Source organism: Hypanus sabinus, chromosome 10 (genome assembly GCF_030144855.1).
Source record: "Hypanus sabinus isolate sHypSab1 chromosome 10, sHypSab1.hap1, whole genome shotgun sequence".
Lineage (NCBI taxonomy): Eukaryota > Metazoa > Chordata > Chondrichthyes > Myliobatiformes > Dasyatidae > Hypanus > Hypanus sabinus.
Window position 1 is genome coordinate 45,764,096 of NC_082715.1, and position 26,844 is coordinate 45,790,939.

General features: G+C 42.6%; 1 protein-coding gene across 1 annotated transcript; it reads left to right on the forward strand.

The window, feature by feature from the left end:
• The first annotated feature begins 3,739 nt into the window (after positions 1 to 3,739).
• LOC132400632 (growth/differentiation factor 6-A-like) lies at positions 3,740 to 25,476 on the forward strand. The gene is made up of 2 exons (XM_059981793.1): positions 3,740 to 4,656; positions 18,280 to 25,476. Exons 1-2 carry the CDS (start codon positions 4,332 to 4,334, stop codon positions 19,179 to 19,181), a joined length of 1,227 nt encoding a protein of 408 aa, XP_059837776.1. The 5' UTR covers positions 3,740 to 4,331; the 3' UTR covers positions 19,182 to 25,476.
• The last annotated feature ends 1,368 nt before the right edge of the window (positions 25,477 to 26,844 follow it).

Below are 26,844 nucleotides of genomic sequence, written 5' to 3' on the forward strand. Positions count from 1 at the left end.
GAGAATAATGCAAGAATATTGCAGTTTAGGTGGCAGCAATGGTCTACCAATGAATGGATATTATTTAAAGCAGTAAGTGGAAGATTTTCACAAACACATATGATGGATCTCAATGCTTAAATCTGTGTTCTGAATCTTAGCAGAGGCAAGTTAAAAGTGAGTCATTGTCAGATATGCACTCGGTGGCCACGTTATTAGGTACCGCTTTTATCTAACAAAGTGACCACTGAGTGTATGTTTGTGGTCTTCTGCTGTAGCCCATTCACTTCAAGGTTCAATGTGTTGTACATTTAGAGATGCTGTTCTGCACACCAACAGTTGTAACATGTGGTTACTTCAGTTATTGTTGCCTCTCTTTACTGTGCTTTACACCCTAGTTTGGAGAAATGTCATCTCATTTCTACAATATATACATTGCATAGTTATCTACGTTATATGCAGAACATGGATATATTTACACATCAATAAACTTGACTTGACTTCCTGTCAGTTTCAACCAGTCTGGCTATATTCCTTTGACCTCTCAGACATTTTAGCCCACAGAACTGCTGCTTACTGGATGTTTTATTTTCTTTTTCGCACTATTCTCTGTAAACTCTGAGACCGCTCTGGGTGAAAATCCAGATTTTCAGACTCGATCAGACATGATCGAGTCTGCTCCATCATGGCTGATCCCGGATCCCACTCAACCCCATACATCTGCCTCCTCCCCATAACCTTTGATGCCCTGACCGATCAGGAAACTATCAATTTTTGCTTTAAATATCTCCTCTGGCTTGGCCTCCACCACAGTCTGTGGCAGGACTTTCCACAGAGTCACTACTCTCTGGCTAAAAAAATTATTCTTACCTTTGCTCTAAAGGGTCGCACCTCAATTTTGAGGCTGTGCCCTCTAGTTCTGGACATCCCAACCATAGGAAACACCCTCTCGACATCCACGTTATCGAGTCCTTTCAACATTCAGTAGATTTCAATAAGGTTCCCCTGCATTCTTCTAAATTCCAGTGAGTACAGGACCAAAGCTGCCAAACGCTCCTCATATGTTAACCCCTTCATTCCTGGAATCATCCTCATGAACATCCTCCGAACTCTCTCAAATGTCAACACATCCATTCTGAGATACGGGGCCCAAAACTGTTGTCCATGTCTGCATGCTTTTATGCCTTGAGTTGTTTAAACATGATTAGCTGATTAAATATTTGCATTGAGGAGGAGGGGTTAGGTGCACCTAATAAAGTGGCCATTGAATGTAGTTCCTAATTGGATGCACGGTATACTAAAACAATTATTACCTGACCTTCCGTCCTAAAATATCGAAACCAGAGTGAAACATTCCTGATCATTTCCGTACACTGGATGTGAAATGTGGCAAGTTTTACTGGTGATATTAATATCGAACAGAAGATGTCGCTCTTCACATGTGGTTGAGTGCTGGGAAGATGTAGAATTGAACTGAAGACAAAGTCCATTTGTTCAATTTGACATTCAGCCACATCCAATCTGACGTTGGCTAACTTAATTACTTGATATAAAACTTTCAATACCAATCAATAATTCTTTATAACTATTTGTTTGATGTAACTGCTTTCGATGTAATCGTTTCAGATACACTATGGCACGAATAGAGCGTAAGAATAAAGGTCGAGATCAAAGTGATTGGTTACAATTGGGTAGCAATTTTGGCATTTGCTTTGAATTTCCATTGATTTATAAATTATAACGCAATAGCGTTCGCCATCTTGAAATAAAACCTGTTAATCGTGGTACTCTATTCATTGCCCTTTGAAGGAACAGCATCAGATAAACCAAATTTAAATAATAAACTCAATAAACTATAGTTGCGGGGAGAAAGCTGGAACAGATACCAGATTAGGGTGATCGACCAAGATTATACTGAATGACAGAGCAGACACGAAGGGCCGAAGGGCCCTATCTCATATGTTTTCTGTATTTGAAGTTACTTTTTGTAGACTGTCATATTTATTCCATTCCCAAGCAACTCACAATGCTCCTGAACCCGGAGATTTAGTCGGGTATTTTATTTTGGATATCTATTTAAAGAAAATCAGTTGATTATCGGACTTTAGTTAAATGGCTGTGGAGCAAAGATGCTGAACTTTCAATCCACTTGATCTGACGAACTGTCCTGTCCTGTTCCTGAGCTGCTCTAGTGGTCACAGGGTACTGTCCAGGCAACCAGAAATAGTGTATCGTTTCTGATGGTTCCCTCTTAGACCTGCACTATGTCAACAGATTCAAGCCCCCGACTCCTAGGAGTGTTAATAATATGGCAACCCCAAGCCGTAAATTGGCTAAAAACGCGCGGATCGATGACAGTATTATGGCCCAATATATTACCATAATGTCCTTTGTGTCTGGCATGTTGGAAAGCGTTGGACTACACTGGCACAGCAGCAGGCCCTCCGATTCAAACATACAGTACAAGGGAACAGGAGCAAAGTCGTGAACTGGAAGTGGTGCGACTATGGACGAGAGGAATTCATTCGAGCAATTAAACGTCTTTATAAAATTTATAAGTTTCCACCTTGCATGCTGCCATCATTCCCATGCGGACTTCAGGCTGCCGACCGGCGACCGCACCAGTTCCAAATACCTCACTTTCTCTCCGCTTCCTTTGTGCTGAAGAGGTTGTTTGTTTCAGAGGAATGAGGCCCTTAACCTCTCAGGTGTAATGGCTTCATGGTTCAACGCGTCTCCCTGTAGCATTCCCCACCGGAATAGCCGAATAGACCCCATCCCCAAAAGGAGAGTTCAGTCTCAAATAAAAAATAGTTTTCACAGACCAAGGGTGCTACTTCCTTAATGCCTTCTCCATTATAAACGCAATGCAGAGCGAATGAATACTACAAATGAGTTAAAAGTCTGCCCAGGCACAATCCGAACCATTTCTTACCCGATTAGAATTGATCTGAACAAGTATTCGAGAAGACCGCTTTATACGGTAACTGCACTGATGTTAAAACCTACTGCTGTTTCTCTTGCATCTCGGCACAATGGTAAGGATCGGCTCCTCACTATCGCTAATCTTCCTAGGAAACCTCTCTCTTCAATCAACGGTCCGGTTATTTTGGTAAGTACTACCTACTTCAGTAAGAAGACAAGCGTGTTTGGGGCAGTGGAGGAATGAATGGGGGGCTTGATGTGAAATGTACTACCTGGTCTTCATTATTTTAGGGAATAAAGCTAGATCAAGCGCATTCAATCAACGTGGGAACCACGACTTCCGAAATGTCAGCCACTCACTCTCTGGTAAATCAAGAGCTCTCAAGTTTCACCCCCCAAAAAAAGTTAAACACATCTTTGTTGTTGCAGAGTGATCGAAAAGCGATCCAAACACACACACACACACACACACACACACACACACACACACACACACACACACACACACACACACACACATTAGCTCCAGTCCTATTACAGGAAACAAAAGAGAAGGAACATTCTCGGTTGCATTACGTGTATTTGCCTAGACCGTAGGTTATTAATCCGGAACATTGACCCAGTCATGTGATGGTTCGAAGGAGCCACCAAGTGTGTTTTAGGATAGTCGGGAATACTTTCCCTTATCGCACTCGTCATCGGCTCACTGTGGGAATCTTTAAATCGCAGCTTTTAAAACAAATTACTAGGGAGGAGGGAGAGAATTCTCATCTCCACCCTCCCCTCCCTCCCCCCGCAGAAATCGTTCATGACTCCTGCGGGAAACAAAGTGAGGACGAACTGAGCGTTACGGCTCTTTTTCTGACAGGGTGATTTGAAGATCGCATCTTGTTTAAAACGCGGCAACCCAACGCCATCCAACCGTGGCATCCCTGCATTGTCTGGGACGCACCATAGCACCTGGCTTCTGTTTGCTGCGACTGTGACACGGCAGAGTGCGCCGCGTATCAGCAGCCAAACCTCTCGCCTGTCTCCAAAGCTGCACACCCGGAGGAAAAGGGACAAAGAAGCGGAAAGGAGATTATTTATTGCAGTGCAAAATGGTGAATGATATTGCATCACTTCTCGGAATTTATTTGCGGAATTAGCTGTCCCCCTGATGTAACATCTCATGCTTTCGGGACCCTAATTGCTGGAAAGTTATATTTTTAAAAAAAGATTTTGCTGGGATAAAGTTTGAGCCAATCAGAAGCGCAGTGGGGGCGCCCTGCTCCGCGGATGGTTGCAATTGCTGGAGTCTGAGCAGCGTTCTCTGTAATGTAACCAAGTCAGCCGTCCGGGGGGAAGGTGAGAGAGCAAAGGCATCTGAATGTGCGTTCAGCCTCTGACTTAAACTCTTCCGATCTCGGACGCAAAACTCTTCCAGAATGGATATACCGAAGGCTGCGGCGCTGGTGTGGTGTGCCCTTTGCTGCTGTTGGGATTTCCTTTCTGTTCTTGAAGCTGCTACACTGGGGTCTCTGCAGGATTCCTCTTCCCAGGATGTTCCTGGTTCCTCATCACCTCGGGACAGCAAGGACGATCGGACCTTCAAGCGCCAGCACATTCGCACCGGCACTGTGGTGCCGCACGAGTACATGGTGTCACTTTACAGGACCTTATCCGCCTGCGAAAGGAAAGGGTTGAACAGCAGTCTGGCCCGAGCCCGACCCCTTGCCAACACTGTCACCAGCTTCGTGGACCAAGGATATGGTGGGTAATAAATGGGGCTCCATTTAATTATAGAGACCTGGCCGCTCGGGCTGGGAAAGCGCTTTTACAGTAGCTTGCATCAGGCTGAGCGGCGCGAAATACAAGTAGTGATTGCTTTCATCTGCCAACATTACGTCTCCCATTCCAGTGCTAAATTGATTCTTTTAAACAGTAAGCAGAGACATGGGTTATCGACATAAACGTATATTTAGATGCAGTTTATACCGATAGACGGACAGATGCATCAACTGATTAAGTTGATGTCAGGCAGACTGCGTGTCCGGGCCACAGCTGTGATATGTCTTGAGGAAGAAAAGTTGGTCCAATATTACCATAAGAATTCTTAGAATGTACACAGCAGCAGTATTTAAGCAATCAGACTCACAGAGCTGGCGACTGAACCAATCGTTTGACGAAATAAAGATTTTCTAAGTCTTGCCGTCTGCTGCGATTTGCAATGTGAGTTGCAGGAGAGCCGTGCGTATCCTTGAAGTACCTGTCCCCCGGGGTTAATTTTATGGTTCTAGACCCTCCGGCCTCCATGAATGTGCTTGACAAATAGGGAGGGTGGAAATAGCAGCAGTGAACAACAGTGAAGGAATTCACTCCGTAACTACTCTGGACAGCGTGTACAAACATACATTTCAACGTGTGATGAGGGCTTCGCAATATTTAGCGCCAGTAGTGTGGGGTTAGGTGTTACGCGGTGCGATATTTATGTGCGGAATAGGCATGCGAGCGAGCCACTGTGAGAAACCTGAATGCCGATTCCAACGTCCTCTTTGGATCAGATGCAGATTCTAATAAGAGAAACAGGACATGTTCCCTTTCAATATTCATATTCACCAAAAAAAAAATCCACGCAGCATCTCGAATCGGGAATGACCCCAGTCCAAAGCTTTTAAGTGCGTGAAGTAAAAACAACACGATCTTATGAGTGGTGATTTTGAGACGAAAACGATTCTGTAATAGAATCACGAAAAGGGCACGATGCACGATATAGAAATTAGATAATTTCATCAGATTATTTACAGGAGCCCCCTCCCCCGCGTTACGTCCCATGAAAATGCGCCTACTTCCATGATTTAAGTAATCTCTGAAAATGAAACAGACTTCAGGGCTGCCCAAGACTTGAAAGGAAAGGTACTTAGTCACATGAGTACAGCTGTTGCAGATGTGTAGATGTTCTCAAGCACTTGCTTTCCACTGGAATACCGCTAGCGCATTGCCCATTTAAATGAACTTTAACTGGATACCATCTGGGTTTTATTAATCTCTGCTGGGGAACCATCAGAACATGCAGCAATGAAATTGACTAATTTCAGACGGAAATACTGTTTTATTGTATCCCTCTGTGGACACGCGTTTCCACTTCATAATCGATCCTTGAGAACACTGAAGCAATATTAGTAGCAGTCAAAAAATCAAGTCCTCCACTACAGTACCATTTGAAATTTTGTTCGGGACAATCTACTTAACAATATCTCTAATACGCTGAAATAAGAGTCCACCAGTACAGATGCGCGTTGAGGATATTGAGAACACATCCTTTTGGAAAGGGTAAATAATTTACAACACGGCTTTTAAAAAAGGAAAGTGAGCGGTGCTTCTACTCACTTAGAAAGGCAGGTTATGTGTGTATTTTTAAAAGCACAGAATTACTGAGATAGCATTGTGCTGAAAGGTTTACTTGGAGTGATAAGAGTTAGACGGTCATGAAGAAATACTTTATTATTTGCTGCATCCGAATACCGGAAAAACCGCTGGTTGTCAGAACTATCTATGGCAACTGACCCTGATAGGACAAGATACAACCAGAACAGTTGCCTTGCGCGCAATATTTGACGAAGTAACCCCATACAAAATGAAATGTTGCTGGTGAGGTACTGTGATAATTCAATGTAGTACTGCATAGAAATGTCACAATACGTGCAATGGGGCAGTACGGTTAAAATAGTAGTTGGGAATGAGAAAGAATAACCCCGGTTAATTTTAAAGCTGAGCGCATATAATATATCTGGTAGATGGCTTGCTCCTCTAGCTTTACTGCTATTCGTCTTAATGTCGGGGCTGTCGAAATAGCTTGTCAGTCTAAGAAGTGTTTAAAATTAAAACAACCTCCTTAAACAGGTATACATCCACGCTTCGTTTATTCTGCTGGGAAGCTGTCATCCAAATACTAATATGCGTGTCAGATTGTTGTTTAATGGCATTCCCTTTAACAACAACATTGTCACAAGGTACTCTAAGGTGGGCCAGCCATATACAACAGCGAGCGATATTCCCATATTTAAACATTGATGGGACTTAGTCAGACATAGTCAGACATAACACCAATAAGAATGTCAAGTCAATTCAAAGCAGTTTAAACTGTGTCAAACAAAGTACCGCTCGTCCCCTCAAATGGGGAGCTGCATGTGCCGAAATGTAGAGCCTGAAGTTAAATGAAGACCTTGGTATTCAGGAGAACAAAGCACAACCGGAACTTGTGACATTTCCTACGCGAATGCAGCAGACAATCTCGGAAATTCAGAAGCTCGGTTGTAAATCACAGCTGCGTTATTTTTCATATTTGGGTATATATCCCATACACTTTGTAGAATTCTGAGATAGGAAGCCGTGAGCTACATTTAGCCAGATTCCAGATTTTAAAACATCTACTACAGCTATCCCAGTAATTAATATTACACTCTTGTTTATTCGAAGTCACCAAATAATCGAACAAATATCCTTATGACCCAGCGTTGTTCCATCCGATTCTTCGTATTATTTGCCCTTCTCATTCCATCAGTACAGCCCGTCGGTATACTAAAATCGTGCGCTTTAATTCGTAAGCTTGAACTACTTATTAGCAAATTAGTCTTGATGCTAAAGCTCTTCTTTGCCCAGCGTTTACCATCCGATTGTTTTAAAAGTTGCAAAAAATAAATCGCCTGCTTATAAAGCACGTTTTGGCGCTCTGCCTTTTAAAAACAACGTTATTGTTGAGATATGGGAATAAATCTATACAGTAATGATTGTGGCCCGAACAATAGCTTTGAAAAGATAATAACGATAAATCATTGTTCGGAACGAATCGTTCCATTTCAGCGCAGTAATAGAGGCATGAGTTACAAGGAAACACAGCTTGTGTAACATTAAGATGATTTGGACCATGTTGGAACAAGACTTCCAATAATTAGCCTGTTATAGCGCACCGTGTGTTAGATACAAGGCCGTCTTGTTCTGCACCAAAGTCGAACAGCTATGGATAATGATCCACTAAGCAAGGGACAGGTGCCACAAGCGACCCATTTTACATGGCACCTGCAATAATGCACTTTGTGCTCAGACAAAGTGATCGGGACAATTTTTTTTTTTAGTAAACCTTTTACTTATGAACCAACAAAAGAAAGATTGGCTTGTTTGAACGTGTCATTAAAATTCTTGATTCCCGGTCATGCTCCGTCAATGTACGGCTTCGCAGTTTCAGGAGAAACAACCCAGTCAATTGCATACTTGCCTTTATTAGCCAAGGCATGGACTTTAAGACAGCAGTTATGCTAGAACTGCTTACAATACGAGTAGGACCACTGCTAGGGGAACTGTTGTAATTTGGGTGACTTGACAGGGAAGATGTGCTTGCATTGGAAATGATGTAAAGAAGATTTTCGAGGATGTTAGTAGAAATTTGTGGCCACGTGGAATGATTCGATAAAACAGGGCTTTTTTGTTTGGAAAGTAAGGAGATCGGGAAGACGTACCTGAGGCGTATGAACTTACAGAGACAGAAAAGACTGCAGATGCTGGAATCTGGAGCAAGACATATCGTGCTGTTGACATTCCGGATCGATCCGCACTGTAAGAAAGAGGGAAGAACGCCAGTTTGAAAAGGTGGAGGGAAGTGGTATAAAGTTATAAAGTTTTCAATACGTGTATAACTTCATAAACGTACGTCTGTAAATTTATGTGGGGGCAAGGGCGGATTAAATAGGGAGGATCTATTTCCTGAGCAAAACGTGAAAAAAACGGGAGTTCGTTTAAAGTAATTGGCGGCAGGATTAGCGGGAAAATGAGGGTAATGTTTCATTAAAACGGATACTAGAAATCTGGAGGTCACTGCCTGAAAGGTGGTGAAGGCAGAGACATTCATCACACCTAAAACAAAACTAGGGTCTGCACGCAAAGAGCCGTGACCCTCCAGCCAACAGACCTATTGCTTGCAGGCTCCTTAGACTGGGTCGCGGTTTTTCCACCGACATAGACCTGATGAGCCGAATAATGTCATTCTGTGTTGCATTTTTCCACGATTTTTGTAATGCTGGCGTACTGTTTTTTAATGCAGTGTGCAGGGAAGTATTATTTTAAGTGATTATATTCATCCACACGAAACTGATAGCTTTTTGCCCCCCAAATTAGTCGGGATTAGTGTTTGTTGAACGACGGTGAATAGAAGAACAATTGTTGCATTCATATTTCAGTCACAGGCTGGCAGTTGGTAATAACCTGTAGGAGGCAGACTTTGGAAAAATATCCAAATAATTGCTATGTTTTATTTTCATATCAAATTACCGGTGACATCATATTATGGTTTTGATGTTCTGCGTAATTTTAAAACCGCAGAGCGAAAGAGGAATAAGGCGAAGTTAATGGGACTAATGGTCACGCTGGTGTGTTTTCAAGATATTGTTACAAAGGTCCTGGTACTTGCAAAATGCAGGATTATTTTAACAAGGCAGTTATCATTCTGATCCAGATTAGGTGAACAAAGATTTTAACGCATAGGGGCTGTTAAATGGCTACAAAAATACGCAATTTCAAGCTAAGAGTTTTTCTTAAGTAGACTTTCGCTTTACATCCAGTAAACCCCACGTCCCAGCGGCAAGCTCCTGTGTTATATGGATTGGCGAAATAAAGCAAATATACTTGACTTCACTTCCCTAGCCAGACATTACTGAGATGAATTTACGAGATGAAAGTTCTGAGGCAAGAACGGCGTTGTGTTTAAAGTACAGCCCGAGATGTGGATAAATAGGTATTATTGGGGACGACTCGATTATTCGTTTGTTCAAAGGCGTTGTTTTCTCGTTCTGTATGGTGTATTATCATAATTCTCACAAAACCAGATCGAGCGCGGTGACAGACCTGTCCATCCATCACATCACTGCTGATAATATTTTTGCCCTTTTACACTAATCCCATTTGTCTGCATTATAACCGTTTCCTTCCTTTATCTTGCCTGTTTAGGTGCCTGTCAAAATGTCTCTTAAACATTAAAATTCCACCTGATTCTACCGTCTCTTCTGGGAGCATTTTGCAGATACCATTCACTCGGTGTACACATCATTTCCTTCGTATTCCCTTTAAAATTCCTTCCTCTTCGCCTATGCCATTTTGATGTCAATACCCCCACTATGGGAAACATACCCCATCTATGCCTCTCATAATCTGATAACCACCTATCTGGTCTCCACTCAGCACTCCAGTGGAAACAGGTTCAGCCTATCCAATCTCTCCCAAAAACTGAAGAGCTCAAATCTAGGCAAAATCCCGGTGAAACACCGCTGTACATTCCCGGTGGCAATCACAGTGTGGAGTCCAGAACTACACACAGTGTATCAAGTGGGGCCTAATCAGTGTTTTATAAAGTTGCAACATGACCATATATTCTATGCCTCGCCCTCGGAAGGCTATTATGCCACGTGTTTTCTTCAACATCTATCGATCTATGGGTTTCTTCCACATCTATGGATATGAATTGCCACGTTCAGGGGACTATGGACTGGGTACTTTATGACTCACTGTTCAATAACATTTTCATATCAAATTATGGTGATATATTATGGTTTTGATGTTCTGCGTAATTTTAAAACCGCAGAGAGAAGGAGGAATAAGGGGAAGTTAATGGGACTAATCGTTACGCTGGTGTGTTTCCAAGATATTGTTACAAAGGTCCGTACCATTTTACTGTAAAATGTCCTATCTCTATTCGACTTTCCAAAATGTACGATCTCGCGCTTATGCTGATTCAATTTCATCTCCTAGCGCTCCTAGCGCTTTCTATCTAGGACCGGAGGTCACTGACTCAGAACAGAAGGAGGTCCCTTTAGAACAGAGATGAGGAGGAATTTCTCTGGCCAGAGGGCGGTAACCCTATGGAATTCATTGGCACAGTCGGCCGTGAAGACCAGGTCCTTGGGTATATTTAAAGCGGAACTTGATAGGGTCTTGATGAGTTAGGTCATCAAAGGTTACGGGGAGAAGGCCGCAGAATGGGTGGATAGGGATGATAAATCAATCAGGATAGATTGGCGAAGCAGATTGAATGGGCCGAAAGTCATAATTCCGCTCCTACGTTTTATGGCCTTATCTACATCCTACAGTAAATCTAAATCAACTTTCCTGGCCTCTCCGCAACGTGTATTTTCGTGTCATCCGCAAACGTACCTCCCATAGACAGTCAACTAATTTCATGTGCTATGCATCTAAAAGAATCATCAGAGAGAGAAAGTAACGCACACAAAACGCTGGGGGAACTCAGCAGGCCAGGCAGCATCTATGGAAAAGAGCAAACAGTCGACGTTTCGGGCTGACACCTTTCATCAGGACTGAGAGACCTGCGGATGAAACGCTGAACACACAAGGTTAACGTGCCCTCAGCATGTCAGCGCAAAGTTCGGTGCGCGAACATTGCGTTCACTGAAACCGGTTATATCGGAAATACCTTTTTGCATGCTCAGTGATAGGAATTAGGACGTTTTGGTCTCAAATTCGAATGGGTTGACCTGTGTGTTGATAAATTAAGTGGTTCACCGACTAATATTTACTGTTCACGCCTTCCCCTATCACTATCCCCAAATAATGCAAGAAAAAAATGCAAGTTAATGACCGGAAGGGAGTTGTACTGGCTGGTTACGAGTTAGTTTCTGGGGAACGCACCATTAAGACCCAGTCCTTTTTAGTTCCTCGTCCTTTCTAACTTGTTGAGGTCATACAGTTAATATGGCTTTCGAAGATATCATGAACAATACTTTCGAAATAAAACAAAATCTAGAAATGAATCTCGGAAATAAAGGCGTAATCGGCATAAGCACGCTCCAAAGATAACATGCCCTCCTATGACCTGGCACCAAATGGAGTATCATGGCAACAAAATGACCAAAGAAAGTTTTAAGCTCTGAAAATCAAAAGCAATATCATTAGGTAAGGTTGCAGGCGGCCATATAGTCTCGGCGGGTTTTAATGAAGTGATGAAACGGTCTCTTGCTCTCGAAACCGACTTTTTGGCAATGATTTAGTCTTTTTGCCAGTACTCGTTGTTTTATCGCAATTTTATTCCTACTCTAGTACAAATTCGGACTGTAAAGCTACCGAGATAATTCTCTCAAACTCTTGCGAATGGTGGAGACAGATCCCTTTGTGGACCACGAAAGCGGACAGAACTTTCCACAGCAGCACGCACAACTGAATGGGCTGCTCCTTTCCTCGTCCGTTTACAGAGGACGGGTGCGGGAGGTCAACTTTAAGGTGGAAACTCTGCATTTCTTTCAGCTCCTTGCAATCTGAGAAGATTTTATTTTTGTCTGTATTTTCTAACTTCGGGTGAAAACAAACGTCTTGGGCACACGATATGCGGCACAACGCCAAGGAAACAGTTCTGCTGCTGTTCCACGAAGTAACAGAATCACAGAAAGTCATGGCACAAAGTTTTTTTCAGCCTGTCGTGACCATATCTGCCCAGAAATGATTTTTTGCTTTGGTCTTAAGCCTACTTTCTGCCTCCGCGCAGAGGTTCCTGATGTTCTAGTTCTTACATAGATATATGTGAGTGCTTCTAACATCGTGGTCCTTTCAGGCAGCGAGTCCACATCTCTCACCGTCCATGAGGAAAATAAAATCTCCAACACTCTTCCAGTTCTTTTACCAATCAATTGATCTATCTTACCGTGTTATTAACAACTTAACAGTAAATTATTTCAAGAATTCCATTCTGTCCTTGCATTCTGCTTTCGTAAAATCACCCGCCGCAATTAAAATATGCTCGACTTTTATTCTCCCAAAGAAATACATTGGCGGCAATATAACTGCACAATCGAAGTTTATTACAGAATAACAATATGGTTCCTTTGTGGGGTGAGATTTAAAGAAAAACTCGATTACAGGCTTAGAAACAGCTGTTACTGAGTGCATCAACTCTCCACTGTAGAGCAGTATAACAACATATAATCTCATCTGTTTGTAGCGTAACAGGGAACAGATTGCTAGCTACTCCCAGTGAAGCAAGTTAAACGATGCCTTCTGCGTTCTGGAAAACGCAAGAGGACGGGGAATAAAATATATGGGAAAAGGTTTTTTTTTAAAAAAAGGTCTACAGATGCTGAGAATCTAAAACAAAAACTGAAAATGCTGGAAGTGCTCGGCAGGACAGACCGTAGCCTTTCAGGTGAAAGACCCTTGGTTGAGAAACGCAGATGGTCTCTTCTGCCTTTCTATTTAGCAACGGTTTGTTTTCTATACACTAAGTTTGTCACTGGAGTATCCAGCAACAGCTCAGATAAATAATTATGTTTACTTGATTTTGTGAGGGACGAAACATAACATTGTAATGTCTCTGTTTCCCGTAGATTTAATCCATGGGAAGGTTTGCATTTGAGCACTGAAACGGTTGTGTCATTTCCAGGTGTGCTGGACTTTATCTCCCTCTTCCCCCGTTCAAAACTCCACAACAATCCTGGCCACGAAACTCTTAACAGCTGGAAGGAAAAAAATACTGAGAAGTAAATTGAACACAGAGTCGAGGCAGTAGAGTTAAATTGCGGACAATTAATGGAATAATTCTTAAGTGATCATTTTTAACCGTGGCAACTCATACAGAGATAACTGAGTTTCCTTACATTTACAATACTTATTTAATACTTCTCCAAACAGAAGAAAGCGAATTTGTGTGACCTCGATATTAATGATATGCAAATAGATAAAAAATAGACATTTGTTCCCACGCGAAGTCTGGAATATTTGACCACATGTGCGATCCTTTAGCTGTGGGCATCTCATATTTTGTAAGCATTTAGAAAATCTTATTTAGATTTGCCTAGCGGGCAAAACAATATTGGCCATTTCTGTTGGTTGTGCAAAGCTTGCTGACCTACCTGTCTGCTTCTGTGCTTTATGGTCCGCATGGGGCTGTTGTCCGTGTTGGAAATGGTGTGAGCTGTTTTCGCGAGACATGGAATGATGGCAGGAGAGGAGAGCCGTGTGATATCACCGACCCCTTTCACCAATATCTGTCAAATTCCTATGATCAAGTCTCCTACGATTGTGATCACTCTTGTTACTGCGGGATAAGAGGCCTGGCTCCTGTCACAAGGAAATGGAAAATTAATTCATAACAATAAAGGAAATTGAACTAAATTGAATTAAATTTATTTAAATCTTACATCCATCCCACAACGTGAGGGAGTAAAAATTTTTGTGTTATGTTCAGACATGTGAATTTATAAGTCTTGTAGAAAGTAGCTGTCCCGTGGCCCGTTGGTCCTGGCTTTAATGCTGCGGTACCGTTTGCCAGACGGAAGCAGCTGAACCAGTTTATGGTTGCGGTGACTGGTGTACCCGATGATCTTCCAGGCCTTCTTTCTGCACCTGCTGCTGTAAATGTCCTCAATGGAGGGAAGTTCACGTCCACAGATGTGCTGGGCTGTCCATACCACTCTCGGCAAAGCCCAGTGATCAAAGTTGGTGCAGTTCCCGTCCCAGGCCGTGATACAGCCAGTCAGGATGCTCTCAATGGCGCCCCTGTAGAAGGTCTTGAGGATTTGGGGGCTCATGCCAAATTTCTTCAGTCGCCTGAGGTGGAAGGGATGCTGTTGTGCTTTTTTGCCACACAGCATGTTTGTAAAGTCCGGGTGAGATCGTCGGTGATGTGTATATCGAGAGATTTGTAACTACTCACCCCCTCAACTGTAGAACCATTGATGTTGATCGGGCTGAGCCTGTCTCCGTTCCTCCTGTAAGCCACAATCAGCTCTTTTGTATTTTGGACTTTGAGGGAGGGGTTGTTACGAGAATAAGTGAGAACAATAACACATAGGAACGTCTAATTAATTTACTCTTAATGGTTTTTACTGGGTTACTTCAACCCACGATTCCCATAATAATGAAGAGTTTCAAAGAAAATGTTCAAGTTTACAATAATGGTCACGTGATGTTTGATGGCGCTCATTGTTCTTGAAAGGCAAGTATAGTCATGGTCATAGAACATTACAACACAGAAACAGGCTCTTCGACTCATCTAGCCGGTGCTAACTATTTGCTACCTAGTCCCTTCCACTGACCTGCATCCGGACCATACACCTCTCAGCCATATTTCTCTTACATGTTGAAATCGAATCTGCATCCACCACTTCTGTTGGCAGCTCGTTCAGCACTCTCACTAACCTTTGGGTGAAGATGTTCCCCCTCATGTTCTTCTTAAATATTTTATCTTTCACCCGTAGCCCGTTTATAACCTCCATTTATAGTCTCGCTCAACCTCAGTGGAAATAGGGCATTTACCCTATCTATACCACTCATAGTTGTGTATATCTTTATCAACTTTGTGCTGTTGTACAGGTTGACGCTGGTTAAGAAGGCTATACGATGCATTGACCTTCATCAATCGTGGGATTGAGTTTAAGAGCCGGGAGGTAATGTTGCAGCTATATAGGACCCTGGTCAGACCCCACTTGGAGTACTGTGGTCAGCTCTGGTCGCCTCACTACAGGAAGGCTGTGGAAACCATAGAAAGGGGGCAGAGGGGATTTACAAGGACGTTGCCTGGATTATGAGAATAGGTTGAGTGAACTGGGCCTTTTCTCCTTGGAGCGACGGAGGAAGAGAGGTGACCCGATAGAGGTGTACAAGATGATGAGAGGCGTTGATCATGTGGATAGTCAGAGGCTTTTTCCCAGGGCTGAAATGGCTAGCACGAGAGGGCACAGTTTCAAGGTGTTTGGAAGTAGGTACAGAGGAGATGTCAGGGGTATTTTTTTTTACGCAAAGAGTGGTGAGTGCGTGGAATGGGCTGCCGGCGACGGTAGTGGAGACGGATACGAAAGGGTCTTTTAAGAGACTCCTGGATAGGTACATGAAGCTTAGAAAAATAGAGAGCTATGGGTAACCCTAGGTATTTTCTAAGGTAAGGGCATGTTCGGCATAGCTTTGTGGGCTGAAAGGCCTGTATTCTGCTGTAGGTTTCCTATGTTTCTAAATCTTCCCTCATTCTCTGACACTCCAGGGAATAAAGTCCTAAACTATTCAACCTTTCCGTTTCACCCAGGTCCTCAGCACCCGGCAATCTCCTTGTAAATCTTTTAAGATAAATATTTCTTCTGGAAACGTAGGCAAAAATGGACAGACTTTTATTAAACGTCTCGCCTCTAGTCCAAGAACATCAAATTTGCCCGTTGGAGGGGCTCCCAGTTGTTATCAGGCAATGAGTTCCAGAAACTAGCTTGTGAAGAAATGGCAAGAAAGTACACAGGTCAGGTGGACCATGACGTTAAGGGAAATGAAACAATGGCATTCTATTACTACCCGGCTCTTCTTCGAGACAAACAAGGGAAGCAGCGACAACATGATCTTCCTGCGGTATTCTGTGCAGGGCACAAGTGAAGAAGCAGGTGAATACTGGGGTCAACATCAGGTGTGCCCATCAAACCGACTGCTGTATCCCGGATAATTTCAAGCTTTTCGGAAGCAGTTGAGATATCTGATAAGAGGTGGATATGCCTTAAAGTTCCAGACCAGTGCTTTGAACACGATAGAGACATGTCGAGAGGTCAGAAGGAATTCGATTCAAGATGTCTTGTCTCCGTGGCTGTTGATGTGGCAGGCAGCGTTAAGATTTTGGCAATGTGGATTCCAAAGATATTTATGGTAGGGTCTAAGCAATTAGATAAGGTCAACGTGGCCAGGCTTTTTCTTGTTTGAGATAATCATTACCAAGAACCTACTTAGTACAAATGCGACTTGTCACTGTCAACCCAGGCGTGAATGCAAGCCAATTCCTGTCGGAGCTGTTTCATTAATGGACGCATTCACAATAGAGACAAGTGCTGCGGAATCACCGGTGAGCAGCCTAGGTTCCAGCCTTGGGTTAAAGAAAGGTCATTAATAATACAGCTGAAGGCGTTTGGGAAAAGATCCCTGTAGCAATATCCCAGGGCTGCAAAGAACACCCTTGACAACCACGCTCACGTTCATTTTTTTTAAAGTATGGCTTCAGTCGTCGCCAAGTTTTTGTTTGATGTCGATTCGACTGATCTCCTTAGCTCCATTCTCAGCCGAATGCTGTTGTGATAGGCAGAGCAGGTATTTACAATGCTCGGGCGATTTGCTTGTGTGTGCTTCATTCAGCCTTTACGAACCTTCAATTTTCTTGTCTAATTAATAAAAAGCTTCATATTTACTCGCTGTCGATCCTGTATCTTCATATCATCATGTGTTGGCTTGTCTGAACTGTAGGATTCGACAAGATTGCAGCTTGTGAAAAGAGCTTGAAGATGTGCTGTATAATCGTGTTTCATTTTTGTTTTGTTTTGAATCTATTTGAATATAGTGAGCAAACGTCAGAAAGATGTGGAATTGTTTAGCAAATGGGAAGAAGAGAAACTGCATCAACGAAAAGGTGTTGGGTGGCGTCTCGTTTAACAAAAAATAATGACCAAAATATTAAAAAAAATGGAATGAAGTAAATTGAACAGGTTAGCAGTTCAGAGTTTATAAATTATACATATAAAAGGAAAGAGAAATGGCAGAATTGGATGTGCGCCACTGGGATGCAATCTCCGAATAACGAATAGCGAGCAATTATCAAGTTAAGCGTGAGAAAACTCCCGGACTTTGCTGCTCGTGTTCTCAGCATTATCTGTCTGTCTGTCTATCTATCTATCTATCTATCTATCTATCTATCTATCTATCTATCTATCTATCCATTTGTCATTAGTATTATTATATTTGTACAGTTTATCTTCTTTTGCACATTAGTTGTCTGTCAGTCTTTGTGTGCAGTTTTCATTCTTTACATTGTATTTCTTAGTTCTACTGTGAATGCCCGCAAGAAAATGATCTCAATGTAGTAGAATATGGTGACATATACGCACTCTCATAGTAGACTTGCTTTCAACTTTGAACATTGAAATAAATAAACGCCACTGGAGGAACACAACGGGCCAGGCAGCATCTGTGGAGAGCAAAGCACAGCTAACGTTTTGGGTCGGGATCCGTCATCTGGTCTGCAGTTTCACAGCCCCATACTGTCCACTTCGGTCTCCGAAACATATTTTAAGCGCCACGTTTCTGCAGCAGTTCGTTTTTGTTTACAACAGCACCTGCAGATTTTCTCTTTGCTTTTGCTCCAGATTCCAGCACCTGTCATCTCCGTTTAGTTACGTGTGGTGCATGACCACAATGCGTAAACGACCAGTGTAAGCGTGAACTGCTACTTTTAACTCTGGAATCAATATCGTTTTCACGATTCAGCGGGCCCTGTTCCTGTTCTTCTCTGTTTTGCCTAAGAGCGCATTTTCTTAGCCTCCCCCCCCCCGCCCGCTTCTGCCTTCTTCTATAATTTCTGAACTTAATTTCTTTCTTCTTCTTTTTCAGATGGAGCTCCCCTTGGGGAGAAACAGAGATACCTGTTTGATATTTCCAAATTGCCAAACACCGAGGAGCTCGTGGGAGCCGAGTTGAGGATCTTTCGAAAGTTGCCTGGAGATCTCCACCTGGCGCTCTCCCTGGGAGGGAGTATGTATCGGATTTTACTTTATCCGTGTATGGAGCGAGAGGTTTCCTCACCGAAGCCTCTCGATTCAAGGACAGTTGACATATTGGACGTCGATTCGTCAAAATGGCAAGTGTTCGACGTTTGGGAATTAATGAGAAACCACTCCAATGCTAAGCTACTGTGTTTAGATATGTCAGTCATTTCCGATTACTCCCAGAAGGCTCTAGATCCTCGACTTTTGGGTTTCAGCCGCTCTGATCTCCAGCCTCGGGAAAAAGCCTTGCTGGTGGCGTTCAGTAACACGAAGAAAAGAGAAAACCTCTTTCGGGAGATCAGAGAGAAGATCAGGTCCCTGGGTGGATTGGATTCACTGCAGGTCAGTCGTGAACCGAATGTCAAGCGCCGCAGAAAAAGGAGGACAGCCTTCTCCAGCAGGTCCAGCAGAGGAAGCGGGAAGAAAGCCAGGTCGAGATGTAGCAGGAAGCCTCTCCACGTCAATTTTAAAGAGTTAGGCTGGGACGATTGGATCATCGCCCCTTTGGACTACGAGGCATACCATTGTGAAGGGATCTGCGACTTCCCGCTCAGATCCCACCTTGAACCCACCAATCACGCTATTATACAAACGCTGATGAATTCCATGGACCCCGAGTCCACGCCACCCAGTTGCTGTGTCCCATCCAAACTTAGCCCCATCAGCATATTATACATCGATTCGGGCAACAATGTGGTTTATAAGCAATATGAAGACATGGTGGTGGAATCGTGCGGATGCAGGTAGCGCCTTTGCATCTGCGCTCTAATGTGATTTTATCTGAAGCTAAATACTGCAGCGGGTTGAGTAATGGCCCATTATCCTCAAGTGCATCTCGGCGAGGTGCAGCCGTGGGGAGAATGACCCCTGGCCACAGGGAACTTCGACTTCCTGGGCCATCAAATCGGCGAAAGATCCAACAATCTAAGGCTTCGAAGTTTTATGAATCGGTTTATAAATTGTACTAAATGCATCCATGTTCTTAATTTGTTATTAAGACGGACGACTGACCCTATTGCATCAGTCAATGGCCACAATTTTAAATCAAAACCTCCAGCGATGGGTGCTGACAGGTCGGGAAGTTCACTTAAACGTAAAATCCGTTCCATCTGCTATTTCTGTAGCGTGACTTAGCGCGCACATCCACTCATCATTTGCAATCTGATCACCGGACTGCCCTGGCGGGGGCATCCTTGCTGTAACGAAGGAGCGGCCGATCTGGTTTTGATCATTATTAACATGTGCTAACAAACGTGAGCCAGCTGCAAGCGGAAGGCCTAGACGGCAATCATTGAAAGGGAAACCCAGCTCTATCCTTGCCAAGATCACATATCTGCCTATCGCAGATTAACCCTTCGGGGACAGAGAAAGACAGAGGTGATCACGACTCCCCCACTCGCCTTTGCACGGATCTGAAATATCAGGCTGTTAAAGTAGAACGGATGCTCAAAGAATATTGTAGTACCATTCAATTTAAACGGCACAAACTCGTTATCTAATTAAGTAGAAACCTATTTTACCGCAATTCTAAATCACATTCGATTTCAAATTCACCATTAATTGGCAGCAGTATAAATTTGCATTAAGGGCAAACGACGTGTCCATAGACTTATATTTCAAATAAGTATTTATGACTTCCCATATGTTTCAATGACCGTCTTTACAATTCCGTCTTAGATAGAAATATCAAAACGTACTACTAACGTCAATCTGGTTTCCACGTTTAAACATCCGTTTTAACAGAAGATACTTATATTTTATTTTACTTGCGCATTTACAGAATATTCAGGTTTTTTTTAGGCATACGAAGTGGACTTGTCGGAAACTTGAAAGAAGCGACGATAATTGAAACTGGTTAGGCTAGGGCTACAGGAGCTATTTTTGTAGAGGAGGTACTAAGTGTCATTGATCATAATAACAGTTCAGTTTGAAAGCAGCAGTTACAGGTTCCCATCTGCAGCGTTCTTGGGTTAGCGCAAGTCTTCATCTGCTACCCTACCTTTAAATCAAGTACGTTCCAAATCTCAACAATTGCGTTGTTTTTCAGTCAATATTTACAATGTGCTTCCTTTGGCTAGCGAAGATCTCATTGGCTGAAACGGAATCTCCCCATTATTTTTTAAAAAAAACAATATTTTTAACATTTCCTCTTAAGTCACCGTTCTACGGTTTCTCCATAGCTGTTCTTTCCATCTCTGTTCCTAAGTTTCCTTTTACCCTCTCCAAGGTCTAGGATATCACTTAGCGCGGGACACACAGTTGAACTCAATATCCCAACTACAGGCTACCTAATGATCTACAACGATTTATCACAAGTGCGTGATATTTGTGCATCCTATTCACTTTCTTAGGAAGTGAAGGTTCATGTCCGAATTTTAACCCCCCCCCCAAAAGTATTAATAAAAGCGCCTTTTCAGTAAAAGGTGCCAAGTGGTCCATTTGATTTTAGTGCAAGCAAAATGTTGCAGAATGTTGGTTTTCCTAGAACCTATTGGTTTCCTTCCCAAAGCGTCCGCTTAATCACTTCCCAATCGAATTCACGGCATGCTGCTACGGGCAGCAAGGAGAGGAACGACCAGTAATCTTTTCAAGGCGGTGAACCTGAAGAAGGAACATTGGCTGGTACCCAGAAATAAGCAGCTTTAAAAATGAGTTTAGAGAGGTGCATTTTACAGTAGAGAAGCGCAGTTCAATTATGGCAGAGCTTCTGTAGAATTATCACAATCCATATATTTTTTCGATTATGAATTAATAATCCACCCCTCTGGATAAGCTCGAGGTATACATGATTTGGGCAGGAAATGATTTGCTAAAATTTAGCCATGCATCCTAATTGTTTATATGGTATTACAAAATAAAACTTAAGATAGCAGAAGATTTGGCACACAGTCTGTATCAAACAAATATATTTATCTAATTGTTAGCAGAATGGAATAAACGTACTCAAGAAGTTCAAGACAGAAAACACATTCCACAGAATGGCGAGTAGATGAAAGTCACCCATTCGGGTATACTATGTACAAAATTAAAGGAGGGAAGTTTAGGGGAGACATCAGGGGTAAGTTTTTTACACAGAGAGTTGTGAGTGCCTGGAATGACTTGCCAGGGATGGTGGTGGAGGCTAAAAACATTAGGGGTATTTAAGAACCTCTTGACAGGCACATGGATGAAAGAAAAATGGAGGGTTATGGGGTAGTGTGGGTTTAGTACTTTTTAAAAGGATTATATGGGTCGGCACAACATGGAAGGCTAAAGGGCCTGTACTGTTGTGCAGTGTTCTATGGTTTTATGGTATGTTTTCATACATTTCTGGATACGTTCTTGTGCGTTGGGAAAGCCAACTTTTTTCCAAAAGGATTTTTATTGAGCCCTGTAGTTAATGCTGCTGTAACACTCCTCCAGATGACGTCAGTAGTCGTACCACATGTAAACCCTGTGTGCAGAGACATTTCAAGCGAGCTATTACTAACTTTTTTTTTTGCCCTGAAGCTTTCCTTCGAACTGTGCTCACTGTACGCGGTGAGCGCCTACCAACGGGAAAGTAACTTGTGTTTTGATTGCTTTGCTTTTGGAGGTCACAGTCAGAGTCCCTCTCCCTAGCTCCAGGAACACTGCAGGCTGTTTTACATTTTGCACTTTATTGGTGCACCAGAGAGGTCACTTGAACTGCGGAATCGGAGAGGAGATGCCATCTCCTTTTCCTTCAGCCAACAGGGACGAGGAGAACATGTGCGGGCTCTTGCGTGCACGAAGACTTCAGTAAAGTATAGGCATTCTCAGACTGAGCTTCTGTCAGAAGCTCCTGGCTGTAGGTCTGGAGGCGGCTCACTCGGCGCCTTGCGCCACTAATGTCCTCTGCGACCATTACCCCCTCACTCTTAGTTCCCAACGTTACAGCATTCATTGACAACACGTGCGCGTAGCAGGAAGTTGCTGCTACCTGGAAAGATGGCAACGCTACGTTGTCACAGCCGTAAAAACTGGCAACCGACAAGCGAGTAACACCGAATGAAACCAACCATGGCTGCCTCATCCTAGGCTTTCAGGTTATAAATTGGTTTCAACCATGTTTGGAGACATTGCTCTTGATGTAACATTAATAGATTAAGACAAATTGTTCCTCATATTGGCAAACCTCGTAGATTCATGCATGGCTGGTCATTTTCATTTAGAGGACCGAATCTACTTGGAAGATAATTGCATCTTATGGATGTTTCATCCATCGCGCCCTGCCTTTTGGGCGAGTTCCAATACATAAGGAAAACATCATAATGCGAATTTGATAGAGCTCCCGAGAAATCTTCGCAAATCTCTGTATTTCTTTACAAAAAAAACCCGTCCTCTTTTAAGGTCCCAGTTCCCTTAATCACGTAAAGTCGACCTGTCATTTAAACTATAATACGAAATGAATGTAAATCGAAGACAACAGACATTATGTGCGCATCTGAACGTGGAAGAATGCAGCACAAGGGATTCCTAAGTCCCCGTCACCACTTCGCCCGCAGCCCCCAGCCCACCACCCTCGCATCCTCCGCGCTCCGATGTGAATGCAGCGAGTTTTCGCAGCACGTGGCTGCGATAACGAGCAGTCGATTCACAACCGCGCGGCGATGGAATCCCGTGATGGAGGCCCATGATCCGGATCCGGATCCGGATCCAGATACTTAATAATCCGGTTTGAAGTAAAACAAAATATTGTATCATAAAAGGTTGGCACATGAAATGCCCAATTTATATGCTGCAAATCGACAAGAGACTAATTGCACTATAAATTTGTGTTTACCGTGGAAAATTTCTGTCCAAGTGGTAGTAGGGATCCTTTGGCCCACTACCCTCAGCATCGTCGACGAGCCCATTAGACACTTTCTCCAGTACGTTTTCTAGCATATGGTGTATTCATATCAACGCTGAAACCTGGCGTAAAATTGTGATAAAACAGGAAAAGATACTTAAGTATGGTTGTAAGGCTGAAGGCATTTTAAAGCCAGGGCTCAACTTCCTTCAAGAAAATTAGCTGATTTGGGACTTTCCACTCTTGTTGGGTGTGCGCAAAAAAATGCCGGCTGTGCGCTTTTATTGGGGAACACATTTAACAATGTGACAGTCGCATGCCAGGACATAAAACAGATTTTCAGAAAGAACAGGACAACCGATCTTTCATGAATTATGTTTTATAAAAACCTGTTCGCATTATCTGTTGGCTACTTACAATTTTCTGAATGCTATAACTGTCACCAGCGTTTTATTGGTTGGCCAGTGTTATCCTGGATTATATGGCACTGAGATTTTGAATGTGCAATACATTAAGTTAAGGAAGTATTCTGGGAAAAGCCAGCGAGTTAAAAAATAAACCCCAAAACGAGCCCTTCATAAAAGCAGCTCACAAACTAGGAAATACTCCGTATACCGTTGTGTTCTGCCATAAAGGCGACCCTTATTGTGTATAAAGGATAGGATTAGGTTAGAAGTTCGGTTTTAAAATATCCAAAGGACAATATCCATCCCCAGGTTAGTTCGCACCTGCGCACGGTTCGTGGCTGAATTTAACAGAAGAGAATTAGCAATATTTCGGCGCAAATCTAGGGCCTTATCTAGGGACAGATACCAAAAGGGCCTAGATCTTCGTGCCTCTGGAAATTTAGGAGAAAGGAAAAACCGGCGAGGGTTCCAGCGAGGCTCTAGCAGATATCCTAAACTAGCTCTGTTGGCTGTAGTCCTTTTAGTCACACAGGAAGCGTCACCTTTCCTTTACTTCTCTTTCAGTACGGGTGAAGTGTGTAAATCTGGTAAAAGCACGTGTTGCTTCCCTGTGTAATTTCCTTCATCATAACTTTTTTCACAGATACGTATCCTCAGGGTTGTTAATGAGAACGATTGATATCTTTTATAAGCTCAAATTTTAGCCCCCTCGGTATTCGTCCTTTACCTTTACCCGAATCGCCATCTTAAAGGGACCATCTGTGTTCTATTGCATACTCTTTAACCCTAATACAAGTCCAAATGCCCGGACAGAAGTAAGTTAAGAGCCTTCGGCTGAAATGACTTCTGCAAAAATTAACGCTGGGCATATTCCTGTTCCGGTTGATGCACGTTATATAACTGTCATGAACTCCAATAACGATTTACACAAAGTTTTCTCGAGTTTGTGGGTGGGGGGATATTTCCTGTCACAATAATGATTATGCTTACGGCTCTGATATCCTTACCAAACTTCTTCCGCAGAGGGTCTGTCTGATTGCAATAAGACACCTCCATAAGAACTGCGATACAATAACATCTGCCCCTTGGTAAAACGGTTGGCCAATTTTGAACAATTCCAAATAACGTTCTTCGACTTCATCCGGTTCTATATCGCCTGCTTAAAGTATGATCTAATTTCGACATAAATTAGAAGGAACTTTAGTCCCGATTCTGTCTAAAAGAAACGAAGGCGCGGAGGGACAGAGGGGAGGACTTTATAAACAGTGCTTATACATGCGTGGATGTCTTAAATGGTCCCCATGAGTAAAATAAATACGTAATTTCGAAAATATCAGTCTGTTGCGGAGAATTATAACATAGATAGCTTTGCATGGAAAGTGCACACTTTATTCCACGGTTGCATTAGGCCTGGTACTATCCGCAAAAGGATAATTCACTCCTCCTCACACCTCACCTTCCGTTACTCACCCAACTCCCCGTGCTGGGTTGCTCAGATACAACGGAGATATTATTTATACTGCCAATAACCCACAATGCTGGCAATGCACTCCCGCGCCTTCAGTTTAACATAGGCCAAAAATAACTCATTTCACGAGCTGAGAGGAGAATTGGATATTACCAGAGCCGAGACTGTCACAGCTTGTGATTCCTCACAGACTGATAACACAACTCTGCAGCAGATATCAATGCACTGTTTATATGTATTCTATGCTTTATATTGACTGTATATATGGAATTGTAAATTAAATGTAAACGGCAATTTATTTTCCTGGAAATACTATACGGTAGTGTATATGAAAGTAAGCACTCTGTATCTCCTCTAATACTCCTTAAAATTGTTTTGTACAGACTATAATTTTAATAAATATTTTTATTAATAATTAAAGAGAGCACCTTCAAATAACGTGCAGATTTTTTAATTATCTTAATGAATCATCACTTGCGCAGTTTAGTGGATTATGTGCGTGGTACCCAGATAATGATTTTGGCGCATTCTGGAGCCTTATCCAGATCTCAACACTTTCAATCACGGGGACGTTTCTTAGTTTAAAGGTAAGTGAGGTATAAAATAAGGTAAACATAAGAAATAATTCTTCGTATGAAATCTCGATTGTCAGATAGTGATTTGCAATCTCCAATTTAACGATTGACTAACGTTAGCTCCAATCCAATTATTGTACATCAACGTCGGTTCGGGGGGCGGGGGAAGGGGTGTAAACTACTGCTCGTTAGATCCACAGCTGTTCAAAAGTGATGTTCCCAGGAAATCCTGGGAGCGGTTGTAACTCAGGCAATTGACCATTCCTACCTGGAGAATTGAACGCCTGTCTGTTTTCCGTGGTCGAGTGAAAAGCACATTCTCTGCGACTTAGAGGTGCAATTTAAAAGCTACCATTATCCGCTCGACTTCAGAATCACATCAATGAGTGACGGTGATTTATTGAAGTACGAAAAGCGTCCTCGTCCATCTCTGCCTCTTTTAATCACAATAAACCTGTATCTTCAGTGCAGTACCGGGGCGCTTCATAATACGGATACTGAAAACAGCCCCGGTAAGACGACAACATCAAAAATCAAACATCCCGTCTCTAGGTTCAGCAATCCAGCACCAAACTAGGCATCGAATTTTTTCCGCGGATTTAGCCTCTCAATCAGACACACCTTTAAATAAGCTTTCAAATCTAGTGAATGAATTTCAGGGAAATGATGTTGCCTGCATGTAACTTAACTGGTCACATTTCCATTTTCTGGAACGAGCCATCAATTATGTAGGATGCAATCGATAAATTACTCTCATAGAATGACAGCAATACCTGAATGGGGAAGATGGCTGCTGAAGGATTTGGCGAAATCACCTCTGTATCATCTGAACTTCCAAACGTTAAGTGATTCACTGTCCTGTTGTTGAATAGATTTGCAAGTAGTGCCGAACATTTCAATACTGCATATAATTTCAATATGGCATTATTGACTTGCGCTTACGCTGCCCTGAAAACACACGCACTTGCTTTAACGCGATAGACTACAACATAATACTTTCCAATTTAACGATCATTTCGGCACTGGTGACTTATTGAAAATGTTTTCTATTCATTACCAGACATTTGGGGGACCTGCACAACACATTTGGATAGATTTCTAAGAATATCCTGATGATATTCTGAACTTTCAATGGCAAATTGAACTTGAAATAAAGTCATGACCATTT

Coding starts and splice junctions, on each gene's coding strand:
- LOC132400632 (XM_059981793.1), top strand. CDS start 4,332: ATGGATATACCGAAGGCTGCGGCGCTGGTGTGGTGTGCCCTTTGCTGC. Junction 4,657..18,279: donor CTTCGTGGACCAAGGATATG/GTGGGTAATAAA, acceptor CTTCTTTTTCAG/ATGGAGCTCCCCTTGGGGAG.